This window comes from Bombina bombina, chromosome 5 (assembly GCF_027579735.1).
Source record: "Bombina bombina isolate aBomBom1 chromosome 5, aBomBom1.pri, whole genome shotgun sequence".
NCBI classification, from domain to species: domain Eukaryota; kingdom Metazoa; phylum Chordata; class Amphibia; order Anura; family Bombinatoridae; genus Bombina; species Bombina bombina.
Genome location: NC_069503.1, coordinates 370,470,347 through 370,484,849, shown reverse-complemented (window position 1 = coordinate 370,484,849; position 14,503 = coordinate 370,470,347). Strand labels below are relative to the sequence as shown.

At 40.0% G+C, this 14,503-nt stretch overlaps 1 protein-coding gene across 1 annotated transcript in view; it reads left to right on the top strand.

The window, feature by feature from the left end:
* Positions 1 to 14,503, top strand: part of CPVL (carboxypeptidase vitellogenic like) — a 1,090,549-nt gene that overhangs the window by 141,344 nt on the left and 934,702 nt on the right. Inside the window, exon 4 of the mRNA XM_053714190.1 lies at positions 5,521 to 5,635. Coding sequence (XP_053570165.1) covers positions 5,521 to 5,635 — 115 coding nt within the window. The remainder of the gene's footprint in view (positions 1 to 5,520; positions 5,636 to 14,503) is intronic.

Here is a 14,503-nt window from a genome sequence, read left to right as displayed (position 1 = left end):
TTTGTTTAACCTTGTATCTGTGGCTTACTCTTTATTTAAAACTGTATTCCCTGGGGGTGTTTTATATTTAAAAAAAAAAAACACGTTGTCAGTGCTGAAGTTTGAATACGTTTAGAAGGAATGGTTTCAAAGGAAAGGCAGTTTTAGACTGAAGTTGTCACTAACGCAGCATATCTTTTGTACTACCAATGTCATGTGAGGAAGCATATAACGGTCTTGTTTGCTGTATGTTATAGACAGCTTTGACTCGTGCGCAAATATTTAGTTGCACACTTTCATTTTAGCCGATTCCATGACTTCCTCTCTTCCGCTCTTAAGATTTGATCCCAGTGGTGTCTGCTGTGCCTGTGAGACCGGCTAGTTTACTACGGATATATTCCTTTGACTGACAAGATTATTTATTCTCCGGAGGGGCAGGTAGCTACCTCAGTTCTGCTGAGGTGTAAAGGTCTTTAGGAGTATATTTTTGAATCAATACCGCTTTGTAAAATTTAAAGTGACAGTGTCATTTTTAAATATTTTTATTTTTCTTGTCATTCTGGTGGAATACTTTATTATATGGACATGGAGCAAGAGTCTGTTACTATGGACAAATGCTTATTGTGTTGCCTATGCAATTTTCTACCTCATGTCTTGATAAAACTTTGAAATGTACAAGATACATTTATTTTTTTTTTAATATATATTTCTGAGCCTAATGTCTCTCAGGATGATGCTGTTCAGGCTTTTCCACAGTTTTCTCCTCAAACATCCCAAGCCTCAATGGCGTCACACACGGTTATCTGCAGTTCCTCTTAGCCTCCTGGAGGAGTTGATTTGCCTGCTGATTTTGCTGCATAGGTATCTTCTGTGGCATTATCTGCTTTCCTATGTTGGGAAAACGCAAGAGGAAAATTAGACATTCAGATAATAAGGTTTCTGTACCTCCTCCTGCTATGCAGGTTGCCCTCCCTCATTCCAAAATAGATTCCCTATCTATGAAGATTTTTCTGACAGAGGTCAGAAAATCCAGGATTCTTGCCTCTCTCTCTACAATCTACTGTTCGGCCATCAGTAGCTCAATATATGGAGGTAACTGTTCTGCTGGTCGCTTCCATGGACATCATTCACATTGCTAGATTCCATTTGAGAGCTCTGCAGTTATGTTTGCTCAGACAATGGAACAGAGGCCATTCGGATCTGTCTCAGAGGATAGATTTAGACCAGTCGACAAGAGACTCTCTCCCGTGGTGGCTTTCTCAGGATCATGTCTCAGGGCACATGCTTCCGGAGACCTTCCTGGGTGATTGTGACCAGGGATGCCAGCCTGCTAGGCTGCGGAGCAGTCTGGGACTTGTTAAAGGCAGAGGGTCTATGGACTCGGGAGGAGTCTGCTCTCCCCATAAATATCTTGGAGTTGAGAGCGATTTTACAATGCTCTTTTGACTTGGCCTCAGTTGTCCTTAGCCCGGTTTATCAGGTTCCAATCAGACAATATCACCTCAGTGGTTTACATCAACCACCAGGGATGAACTCTGAGTTCCTTAGCCATGAAGGAGGTGTATCGGATTATTCAGTGGGCAGAAGCTCACAATTGTTATCTATCTGCCATCCACATTCCAAGAGTGGACAACTGGGAGGTGTATTTCCTGAGCAGACAGACATTTCATCCGGGGGAGTGGGCTCTCCATCCGGAGGTGATCTCCAGGTTAACCCTCAAGTGGGGGGTGCCGGAGTTGGATCTGATGGTGTCTAGGCAGAACGCTAAGCTTTCAAGATACGGTTCAAGGTCAAGAGATCTGCAGGCAGCGCTGAAAGATGCTATGGCGGTTCCTTGTAATTTTGATCTAGCATACCTGTTTCCTCAGTTTCCGCTTCTTCGATAAGTCATTGCTCTTATCAAACAGGAGAGAGCATCGGTAATTCTAATAGGGCCTGCATGGCCTCGCAGAATCTGATATGCAGACCTGGTGAAGATGTCATCTCTTCCACCTTGGATGTTTCCTCTGAGCAAGGACCTTCTAACGCAGGGTCCATTCCTCCATCCAAATCTAGTTTCTCTGAAGCTGACTGCTTGGAGATTGAACGCTTAGTTCTGACTAAGTGTGAATTTTCGGAGTCGATCATTGAGGCCATGATTCAGGCTCGCAAGCCTGTCACTCTGAAAATTTACCAAAAGGTTTGGCGTAAATACTTTTTATTGGTGTGAATTAAAAGGCTACTCTTGAAGTAGGATCAAGATTCCTAGGATTTTGTCTTTTCTCCAGGAAGGTCTGGAGAAAGGGTTGTCAGCCAGTTTCTCTGAAAGGTCAGATTTCGGCATTATCTATTCTTTCATAAGCGTCTGGCAGATGTTCAATCTTTTTGTCAGGCCCTGGTCAGAATCAGGCCTGTGTTTTAAACCTGTTGCTCCTCCTTGGAGCCTTTAATCTTGTTAAAGTTTTTTGCAGCAGGCTCCATTTGAGCCAATGCATTCCATAGAAATGAAGCTGTTATTCTTGGAAGGTTTTGTTTCTTATTGCTATTTCTTCTGGCTTTGCAATGTGATTCTCCTTACCTTGTCTTTCATGCTAATAAGGCGGTTCTTAGTACTAAATTGGGTTTTCTCCCTAAAGGTTTTCCTCCTTTATGTCATAATCCTTTTCATAAGGAACGTCTGTTGCACAACTTGGATGTTGTGCATGCTCTAAAATTCTAGCTACAGGTGACTAAGGATTTTTGCCAGTCTTCTGCTCTGTTTTTTCTCAGGAAAGTGTAAGGGTCAGAAGGCTACTGCTACTTCTCTTTCCTTCTGGTTGAGAAGTAGTATTCATTTTGCTTATGAGACTGCTGGACAGCAGCACCCTGAGAGAATTACAGCTCATTCCACTAGGGCTGTCTCCTCCTTCTTGGCCTTTCAAAAATGAAGCTTCTGTGGAACAGATTTGCAATGCTGCAACTTGGTCCTCTCTGCATACCTTTTCAAAATTTTACAAATTTTGGTATTTTTGCCTCGACTGAGGCCTCCTTTTGGGTGAAAGGTTCTTCTAACAGTGGTGCCTTCTGTTTAGGTTTGCCTGTCTTGTTTTTCCTCCCTATTCATTCTGTGCCCTCTAGCTTGGGTATTGGTTCCCTCCCACTAGTAATTGGAATGATGTTGTGGACTCTCCATGTCTTAGGAAAGAAAACAAAATGTAAGCTTTCTTGATAAATTTCTTTCTTTCCAGACATGGAGAGTCCACGACCCCACCCTTAATTAAGACAGTATTTTTTGTTAAACCTCAGGCACCTCTACACCTTTTGTGGTTTTCCTTTTTCCATTTCCCTTCGGTCGAATGACTGGGGTTTATGGGTAAGGGAAGTGACTCAAAAGCTTTGCTGTGGTGTTCTTTTTCCTCCTCCTGCTGGCCAGGAATGATATTCCCACTAGTAATTGAATGACGTCGTGGACTCCATGTCCGGAAAGACATTTATCAGGTAAGCATAAATTTTAGGGTTTTTTTTTTTTTGGGGACGATCATAGACTTTATCTCCATGAAGTTTTTTTTTTTTTGACAGAGGTCAGAAAATCCAATCTTCTGGCTGCCTGTCTTTCTCTTTAGTCCTGTCCATCAATCAGTGGCACGGTATATGGAATTAATGGTCTAATGGTAGCTTCCATGGACATTTTATTCCTTTTGCTTGTTTCCATCTGAGACCTCTTTCTCAGATATTGGAACGTAGACCACTTGGATCTCTCTGAGGATAGTCTTGAACCTTTGGACAAGAGATCGTCCTGGTGACTCTCTCAGGACAATCCATCCCAGGGTCATGCTTGCTGAGACCATCTTGAGAGTTCGTGATCAAGGATGCCAGCCGTTGGGCTGGGGAGCAGTTTGGCTTTCCTTAAGGACTCAGGGACTTTGGATTCAGGAGTCGTCTGCCTATCCTATAAATATCCTAGAGTTGGAAGCCATCCTCAATGGCCTCAATTGAGTTTGGTCCAGTTTTTCTGTTTACAATCGAGAGGAGGAAAAAACCAGGGAGGAACTCTGAGTTCCTTAGTTATGAAGGAGGTGACTCTTTTGGACGGAGTCTCACGATTTCTTCATTCTGCTATCCTCCCAGTGGTGGACATATGGGAAACGGATTATCTGAGCAGGCAGACTTTTCTTCCAGGGGAATGGACCTTCCATCTGGTAGTATTCTCCATGATATATCATTCAGGTGGAGAGTACTGGTGTTGGATCTGGTAGCATCTTGTCTAAATGCCAATCTTCCTAAATACGGATCAAGGGATCCGGAAGCAGCTTTGGTTGTCGTTCTGTCAGTCCCATGGGTCTTCGGTCTAGTTTCCTATTTTCTGCCGTTTACCCTCTTTCCTTGTTTGATAGCCTGTATCACTGAGGAGCAGGCTTCAGTGATTCAAATTGCTCCAGATAGGCCTTGCAGAATTCGGTTAGTGGACCTGGGGAAGAAGTTTTCTTTTCCCCCGGGATAGTTGCCTCTGAGGATGGACCTTCTACTTCATTGTCTTTTCCTACATCCAAACCTAGATGCTCTGATGCTGATTGCTTGGAGATTTAACTCCTTGTCTCGACAAGGTTTTTCAGAAGGGATTTTTGATACCAGTCTTCAGGCTCGTAAGCCGGTCACTCGCAAGATTTACCATAAGGTTTGGTGTATATACTTTTTATTGGTGCGAATCTAGGTGTTTTCTCATTGAATTGGGTGAGGTTTCCCTGCATCCTGTCTTTTCTTCAAGAGGGCCTGGAGAAAGACTGGTTAGTCAGTACTCTGAAGGGTCAGGTCTCTGCGCTGTTAATTCTTTGCATAAACGTTTGGCAGACCTGCCAGATGCTCAATCCTTTCTTCTTTCCAGTGTTATTTCTCATTCAGATAGGCTGATGTCCAGCTGTCTCATATGCTAAGAGGATTACGGCTCATGCCACTAGGGTTGTCTCTTCTTCAAAAATGAAGCATTTGTGGAGCAAATCTGCAAGGCTTTAAGCGGAGGTGCCTTCTGTTTAGGTCTGCCTGTCCCCCTTTTTTTTTTTTCTTTTTTTTTTCTCTCCCTTTCATTCTGTCCTCTAGCTTGGGTAATGGTTCCCACTAGTAATTGGAATGAAATTGTGGACTCCTCCCATGCCATAGGAAAGAAAACCAAAATGTATGCTTGCCTGATAAATTTCTTTCCTTCCGGGCATGTAGAGTCCATGACCCACCCTTAGTTAATTTTTAGACAGCGGTTTTCTTGTACAAACCTCAGGCACCTCTATACCCTTGTTATCTTTTCCATTTTTCTTCGGCTGAATGACTAGGGATTATGGGTAAGGGAAGTGACACTTAACAGCTCTGCTGGGGTGCTTTTTGCCTCCTCCTGCTGGCGAGGAGTTGAATTCCTACTAGTAATTGGAATGAAATCGTAGACTCTCCATGCCCGGAAATAAATAAATTTATCAGGTATGCATACATTTTGTTTTGTTTTTTATATCTTTGCATGTTACTGATAATGTGCCTTTAAAATGCAACAAATGGTTTGTACTACAGAATTTCATTGTATAATATTTTCTTCTGTTACAGACCAGCCCAGAGACTGCTCCGGTGTTACTGTGGCTACAGGGTGGGCCAGGTGGAACCTCTATGTTTGGCCTGTTTGTGGAGCATGGACCTTATGTAGTTACAGAAAACCTTACTTGTAAGCCTTAATTATTTGCAAAAATATTTTAAAACCTCCAACATATTTTATTTATATATTATAATTATATTATATTTATTATTATTATTATTATTATACTATAATTATATTATAATTGTATTATAAATTATAATTGTATTATAATTTATAATTGTGTATTATAATTTATAATTTGTATTGTATTTTATAATTTGTATTGTATTTTATAATTTATATTGTATTTTATAATTTATATTGTATTTTATAATTTATATTGTATTTTATAATTTATATTGTATTTTTTTATAAATGAAATAACATTGGCAAGGAATCTGCCAAATTCTGACCTGTTCCAATGCAAGTTGCATTAGAATGAGAGGCAATAATTCCCTAGTGATCCCAGTGGAATTATGAAGTAAAGGGTTTATTATTCACTACTAGAGTTTTGTTTGGCCTACCCAGAGAGTTACTAGTCACCAATCAACCACCACTAAAGAGCCCCCCACTTGATCTAAAATCCACTCATTTGGTATCTCATGATGTAGTAACAAAGTCCCTAGCTTCATCTGCAGCTTTTAACCAATGTAAGTCTTGTGGTGAAGCCTGCATGAGGTAATTATGGTGGGCAGAAATCACTCTGTAATCAAGAGGTGAAATATGAGAACATCTAGAAGTAAAATATATGAAATTAGTGTATACTGTCCCTTTTTAAGGCAAGAACATTTATAACTGTGCACCTTCATCTTTATTGTACTGTCTATTACATGCAGATACTGATCTAAAAATACAGTATAAAACATTTTAAAAACTTACTTAGAAGCTCCCACAAACATACTTTTCTTTCATGTAATTAGCAAGAGTCCATGAGCTAGTGACGTATGGGATATACATTCCTACCAGGGGGGGCAAAGTTTCCCAAACCTTAAAATGCCTATAAATACACCCCTCACCACACCCACAATTCAGTTTTACAAACTTTGCCTCCCGTGGAGGTGGTGAAGTAAGTTTGTGCTTAGATTCTACGTTGATATGCACTTCGCAACAGGTTGAAGCCCGGTTTTCCTCTCAGAGTGCAGCGAATGTCAGAGGGATGTGAAGAGAGTATTGCCTATTTGAGAACAATGGTCTACCTCTAGGGGATCTATTTCATAGGCTCTCTGTTATCGGTCGTAGAGATTTCTTCTCCTACCTCCCTTTTCAGATCGACGATATACTCTTATATACCATTACCTCTACTGATTCTCGTTTCAGTACTGGTTTGGCTATCTGCTATATGTAGAGGAGTGTCCTGGGGTAAGTAAGTCTTATTTTTTGTGACACTCTAAGCTATGGTTGGGCACTTTATATGTAAAGTTCTAAATATATGTCTATAAACTTATATTTGCCTTGATTCAGGATAAACGGTATTCCTTATTTCTTTCATGTAATTAGCAAGAGTCCATGAGCTAGTGACGTATGGGATATACATTCCTACCAGGAGGGGCAAAGTTTCCCAAACCTCAAAATGCCTATAAATACACCCCTCACCACACCCACAAATCAGTTTTACAAACTTTGCCTCCTATGGAGGTGGTGAAGTAAGTTTGTGCTAGATTCTACGTTGATATGCGCTCCGCAGCAGGTTGGAGCCCGGTTTTCCTCTCAGCGTGCAGTGAATGTCAGAGGGATGTGAGGAGAGTATTGCCTATTTGAATTCAATGATCTCCTTCTACGGGGTCTATTTCATAGGTTCTCTGTTATCGGTCGTAGAGATTCATCTCTTACCTTCCTTTTCAGATCGACGATATACTCTTATATATATATATACCATTACCTCTACTGATTCTCGTTTCAGTACTGGTTTGGCTTTCTACTACTTGTAGATGAGTGTCCTGGGGTAAGTAAGTCTTATTTTCTGTGACACTCTAAGCTATGGTTGGGCACTTTTATATAAAGTTCTAAATATATGTGTTCAAACATTTATTTGCCTTGACTCAGGATGTTCAACGTTCCTTATTTCAGACAGTCAGTTTCATATTTGGGATAATGCATATGGATTAATAAATTTTTTTCTTACCTTAAAATTTGACTTTTTCCCTGTGGGCTATTAGGCTCGCGGGGGCTGAAAATGCTTCATTTTATTGCGTCATTCTTGGCGCGGACTTTTTTGGCGCAAAATTTTTTTTTGTTTCCGGCGTCATACGTGTTGCCGGAAGTTGCGTCATTTTTTTGACGTTTTTTCGCGCCAAAAGTGTCGGCGTTCCGGATGTGGCGTCATTTCTGGCGCCAAAAGCATTTAGGTGCCAAATAATGTGGGCGTCTTTTTTGGCGCTAAAAAATATGGGCGTCTCTATTGTCTCCACATTATTTAAGTCTCATTATTTATTGCTTCTGGTTGCTAGAAGCTTGTTCACTGGCATTTTTTTCCCCATTCCTGAAACTGTCATTTAAGGAATTTGATCAATTTTGCTTTATATGTTGTTTTTTCTATTACATATTGCAAGATGTCTCAGTTTGTCCCTGAGTCAGAAGCCACTTCTGGAAAAATGCTTAACTGAGTTTCTGTTCTACCAAAGCTACATTCATTTATTTTAAATGTTATAAATGTTTATGTTTAGCTATGGTTTGTATTAAGTTATTATGATATACTTTTACATGCAGATTCCATTAGTATTTATGCTTTATACATTTCCATTCTTAAGTACAAGAAATGTTTAGAAGATTTTTAAGAAATATTTTTTCTGATTAAGGCTTTGTCTGACTTTGTGCCTTCTAATATCAATTTTTAGGTCTTTTTCACTTCTTTTTTAATTATTGAAGTTTCAAATGACCAACAACATACTGATTTATCCTTCTCTGATGATGTTTTTTTCTCTTTCAGAAATTCTCTTCATCAGATATTGACACTAACAAATCTACTTTTTTATATAATTTTTTTATTATTAAAGTACATTTGTTCTTTGTTGAAGAGGTGTTGATTATTTTGGATATTAAGGTAACTAGTTCTTTAAAACTAGCTGACACTATTTCTGCCTTTTTATTCTTCTGTGATTTCAGAGGTTTTCCTTCCAATTCCCCATACTAGGGAATGGAATAGGCTGAGAATTTTCTTTTATTTTTAAACTATATTCTTTGTCAGCAGTTAAATTTAATTTGGAGGGTTCTCCAATTTATTGGAGCTATCTCTACTCCTACTAATTATGCTATTGTTGTTATAGCAAAATAGTATTTATTTTCCTTTATATAGTTATATCTTATTTATGGAAAATTATTTAGTTTCAGGTACTTTTCTAAGTATCAGATTATGATTTATTTTAGCATTGTTAAAGGGACAACATTTACTAGACTAGGTGCTGTTGCATTTGTCTTGTTGTTTTGCATTTTGCAAGTCCTCTGTTTTGACTGGTCCTTTAAACTGGACTATCATGCTAATGACTTCATTTGTGTCTTCATTTTATTGAATATATTCGCAAATGAGGGTTAATCTATGTCTTTAGCTATTTTAGCTAGAAGAATTTTGTGTTTTTAAAAAAAAAAAAAAAAAAAAAAAGAACAAAAACAAAACAAAAAGAAAATCCATATTTCTTTTGTTCTAAGATAATCAATTATAATTGGATTCAATTCTTAACTGTTACTATGGGCTTCAAGATTGAGTTCTAAGACTAAACTTTAAGCTTATATTAGTTTGGTTGTTCTTATTAAGAAACGAATTCCTGAGTTCTTTCCCAAGTAACATGTTTATAATTGGGGTTCGAAATCAGCTCCCTAATATTGCGATGTACGTGCCGTATTCCAGCTTGGCTGGTAAGGGGCAGGTTAAGACTTCTTTGAAATTTATTTGGTTCTATTCTGTCAAAATTTCTTTGATTTTATTCCAGTAAGGCTAACACTTTTTTCAGTGTGTTTCTGTCCTATATATTCTGGATACTGTTGAAGCATGGCTCAAGCGCTGCTCAGACCTGGAATCTTCTGGGGTATTTCTTCCAGTTCTTTTTCTAGGAACTGGGTTTTGGAGTTTTATTCAAACTATTCTGCCTTTTTATGGTCATTGATAGCATTATTTGTTTTCATTAGATACAATAAATGCATATTCTTCATTTTTCTGTTTTCATTCAGATTATTTCCTGTGGATGCGGAATCTCATATGTTTCACTTGCTCTTCAGGACATAGTTAGAGGATCTTTTTTTCAAAAGCTCTTGATTCCTCACGCAAGGGTCACCTTTTTTAGGTTTCCAGATGGTTTATGTCACTATCTTTGTCTTTATCGGACAAGGGACAATTTGATTTGGGTTCCGTCTGTCGGTACCTTTAGTCTCTATTATTTCCTTCAGTTGCTATACATGCATAGAAGTTTTAACAGCATTGGATTCAATTCCCTTTGCTCATTTTCAATGGAAAGATCCTTTCCAGCTTTTTATGAGTGTTGTTTCTTCAAGAACATGGTTGGAGGATCAATTAACCAAAAAGTTTGTTGATTCCTCAGACAAGAGTAACCTTTTTTAGATTTCCGGATAGATTCAGTGTCCATGTTTCTGTTGGATTAGAGACGTCTGAAATTGGTTTCAGCTTATCGAAACCTTCAGTCTCAATCATTCCCTTCGGTAGCCTTATGCATGGAAATTCTAGGTTCTTATGACTGCTGCATTGGACGTGTTCCCCTTTGCTCATTTTCACATGCGACCTCTTCAGCTCTGTATGCTGAACCGGTGGTGCCGGGATTATACAAAGATATCTCATTTAATATCTTTAAAACCGATTGTTCAACACCCTCTGACGTGGTACAGACCACCATCGTTTAGTTCAGGGGGCTTCTTTTTTTCTTCTTTTCTTCCAACCTGGACTGTGATCTTAACAGATGCAAGTCTTACAGGTTGGGGAGCTGTATGGGGGTTTCTGACAGCACAAGGGGTTTGGGAAATCTCAGGAGGTGAGATTTCCAATCAATATTTTGGAACTCCGTGCAATTTTCAGAGCTCTTCAGTCATGGCCTCTTCTAAAGAGAGAATCGTTCATTTGTTTTCAGACAGACAATGTCACAACTGTGGCATATATCAATCATCAAGAAGGGACTCACAGTCCTCTGGCTATGAAAGAAGTATCTCGAATTCTGGTATGGGCGGAATCCAGCTCCTGTCTAATCTCTGCGGTTCATATCCCAGGTATAGACAATTGGGAAGCGGATTATCTCAGTCGCCAAGAGTTACATCCGGGCGAGTGGTCTCTTCACACAGAGGTGTTTCTTCAGATTGTTCAAATGTGGGGACTTCCAGAAATAGATCTGATGGTTTCTCATCTACACAAACTTCCCAGGTATCTGTCCAGATCCAGGGATCCTCAGGCGGAAGCAGTGGATGCATTGTCACTTCCTTGGAAGTATCATCCTGCCTATATCTTTCCGCCTCTAGTTCTTCTTCCAAGAGTAATCTCCAAGATTCTGAAGGAATGCTCATTTTTTCTGCTGGTGGCTCCAGCATGGCCTCACAGGTTTTGGTATGCGGATCTTGTCCGCATGGCTTCTCGTCATCCGTGGACTCTTCCGTTAAGACCAGACCTTCTGTCATAAGGTCCTTTTTTACCATCAGGATCTCAAATCCTTAAATTTAAAGGTATGGAGATTGAACGTTTGATTCTTAGTCAAAGAGGTTTCTCTGACTCTGTGATTAATACTATGTTACAGGCTCGTAGATCTGTATCTAGGATGATATATTATCGAGTCTGGAAGACTTACATTTCTTGGTGTCTTTCTCATAATTTTTCCTGGCATTCTTTTAGAATTCCGAGAATTTTTCAGTTTCTTCAGGATGGTTTGGATAAGGTTTGTCTGCAAGTTCCTTGAAAGGACAAATCTCTGCTCTTTCTGTTCTTTTTCACGGAAGGATTGCTATTCTTCCTGATATTCATTGTTTTGTACAAGCTTTGGTTCGTATAAAATCTGTTAAGTCAATTTTCTCCTCCTTGGAGTTTGAATTTGGTTCTGGGGGCTCTTCAAACTCCTCCGTTTGAACCTATGCATTCACTGGACATTAAATTACTTTCTTGGAAAGTTTTGTTTCTTTTGGCCATCTCTTCTGCTAGAAGAGTTTCTGAATTATCTGCTCTTTTCTTGTGAGTCTCCTTTTCTGATTTTTCATCAGGATGAGGCGGTGTTGCGAACTTCTTTTCTCCAACATAGGTGTGTCCGGTCCACGGCGTCATCCTTACTTGTGGGATATTCTCTTCCCCAACAGGAAATGGCAAAGAGCCAGCAAAGCTGGTCACATGATCCCTCCTAGGCTCCGCCTACCCCAGTCATTCTCTTTGCCGTTGTACAGGCAACATCTCCACGGAGATGGCTTAGAGTTTTTTAGTGTTTAACTGTAGTTTTTATTATTCAATCAAGAGTTTGTTATTTTAAAATAGTGCTGGTATGTACTATTTACTCTGAAACAGAAAAGAGATGAAGATTTCTGTTTGTATGAGGAAAATGATTTTAGCAACCGTTACTAAAATCCATGGCTGTTCCACACAGGACTGTTGAGAGGAATTAACTTCAGTTGGGGGAACAGTGAGCAGTCTTTTGCTGCTTGAGGTATGACACATTCTAACAAGACGATGTAATGCTGGAAGCTGTCATTTTCCCTATGGGATCCGGTAAGCCATTTTTATTCAGACAGTAAATAAGGGCTTCACAAGGGCTTATTAAGACTGTAGACATTTTCTGGGCTAAATCGATCATATTTACACATATTTAGCCTTGAGGAATCATTTAATCTGGGTATTTTTTGTAAAATAATATCGGCAGGCACTGTTTTAGACACTTTATTCTATAGGGGCTTTCCCTAATCATAGTCAGAGCCTCATTTTCGCGCCGGTATGGCGCACTTGTTTTTGAGAACAGCATGGCATGCAGCTGCATGTGTGTGGAGCTCTGATACATAGAAAAGTCTTTCTGAAGGCATCATTTGGTATCGTATTCCCCTTTGGGCTTGGTTGGGTCTCAGCAAAGCAGATTCCAGGGACTGTAAAGGGGTTAAATATAAAAACGGCTCCGGTTCCGTTATTTTAACGCAATACTTTTAAGGCTTTAAGACACTGTGGTGAAATTTTGGTGAATTTTGAACAATTCCTTCATACTTTTTCGCAATTGCAGTAATAAAGTGTGTTCAGTTTAAAATTTAAAGTGACAGTAACGGTTTTATTTTAAAACGTTTTTTGTGCTTTGTTATCAAGTTTATGCCTGTTTAACATGTCTGAACTACCAGATAGATTGTGTTCTGACTGTGGGGAAGCCAAGGTTCCTTCTCATTTAAATAGATGTGATTTATGTCATAAAAAATTTAGTAAAAATGATGCCCAAGATGATTCCTCAAGTGAGGGGAGTAAGCATGGTACTGCATCATCCCCTCCTTCGTCTACACCAGTCTTGCCCATACAGGAGGCCCCTAGTACATCTAGCGCGCCAATACTCCTTACTATGCAACAATTAACGGCTGTAATGGATAATTCTATCAAAAACATTTTAGCCAATATGCCCACTTATCAGCGAAAGCGCGACTGCTCTGTTTTAGAAAATACTGAAGAGCATGAGGACGCTGATGATATTGTTTCTGAAGGGCCCCTACACCAGTCTGAGGGGGCCAGGGAGGTTTTGTCTGAGGGAGAAATTTCAGATTCAGGAAAAATTTCTCAACAAGCTGAACCTGATGTGATTACTTTTAAATTTAAGTTGGAACATCTCCGCGCTCTGCTTAAGGAGGTGTTATCCAATTTGGATGATTGTGATTATCTGGTCATTCCAGAAACACTATGTAAAATGGACAAGTTCCTAGAGGCCCCGGGGCCCCCCGAAGCTTTTCCTATATCCAAGCGGGTGGCGTACATTGTTAATAAAGAATGGGACAGGCCCGGTATACCTTTCGTACCTCCCCCCATATTTAAAAAATTGTTTCCTATAGTCGACCCCAGAAAGGACTTATGGCAGACAGTCCCCAAGGTCGAGGGGGCGGTTTCTACTCTAAACAAGCGCGCCACTATACCCATAGAAGATAGTTGTGCTTTCCAAGATCCTATGGATAAAAAATTAGAAGGTTTGCTAAAAAAGATGTTTGTTCAGCAAGGTTACCTTCTACAACCAATTGCATGCATTGTCCCTGTCACTACAGCCGCGTGTTTCTGGTTCGATGAGCTAGAAAAGGCGATTATTAGTAATTCTTCTTCTTATGAGGAGATTATGGACAGAATTCGTGCTCTTAAATTGGCTAATTCTTTCACCCTAGACGCCACCTTGCAATTGGCTAGGTTAGCGGCGAAAAATTCTGGGTTTGCTATTGTGGCGCGCAGAGCGCTTTGGTTAAAATCTTGGTCAGCGGATGCGTCTTCCAAGAACAAATTGCTTGACATTCCTTTCAAGGGGAAAACACTGTTTGGCCCTGACTTGAAAGAGATTATCTCTGATATCACTGGGGGCAAGGGCCACGCCCTTCCTCAGGATAGGTCTTTCAAGGCCAAAAATAAACCTAATTTTCGTCCCTTTCGCAGAAACGGACCAGCCCCAAGTGCTACGTCCTCTAAGCAGGAGGGTAATACTTCTCAAGCCAATCCAGCCTGGAGACCTATGCAAGGCTGGAACAAAGGAAAGCAGGCCAAGAAACCTGCCACTGCTCCCAAGACAGCATGAGATGCGGGCCCCCGATCCGGGACCGGATTTGGTGGGGGGCAGACTCTCTCTCTTCACTCAGGCTTGGGCAAGAGATGTTCTGGATCCTTGGGCGCTAGAAATAGTCTCCCAAGGTTATCTTCTGGAAGTGATTCATCCTGTTCCATTAAGAGAACGAGGGATGGGGTTCTACTCCAATCTGTTCGTAGTTCCCAAAAAAGAGGGAACGTTCAGACCAATCTTAGATCTCAAGATCCTAAACAAGTTTCTCAAG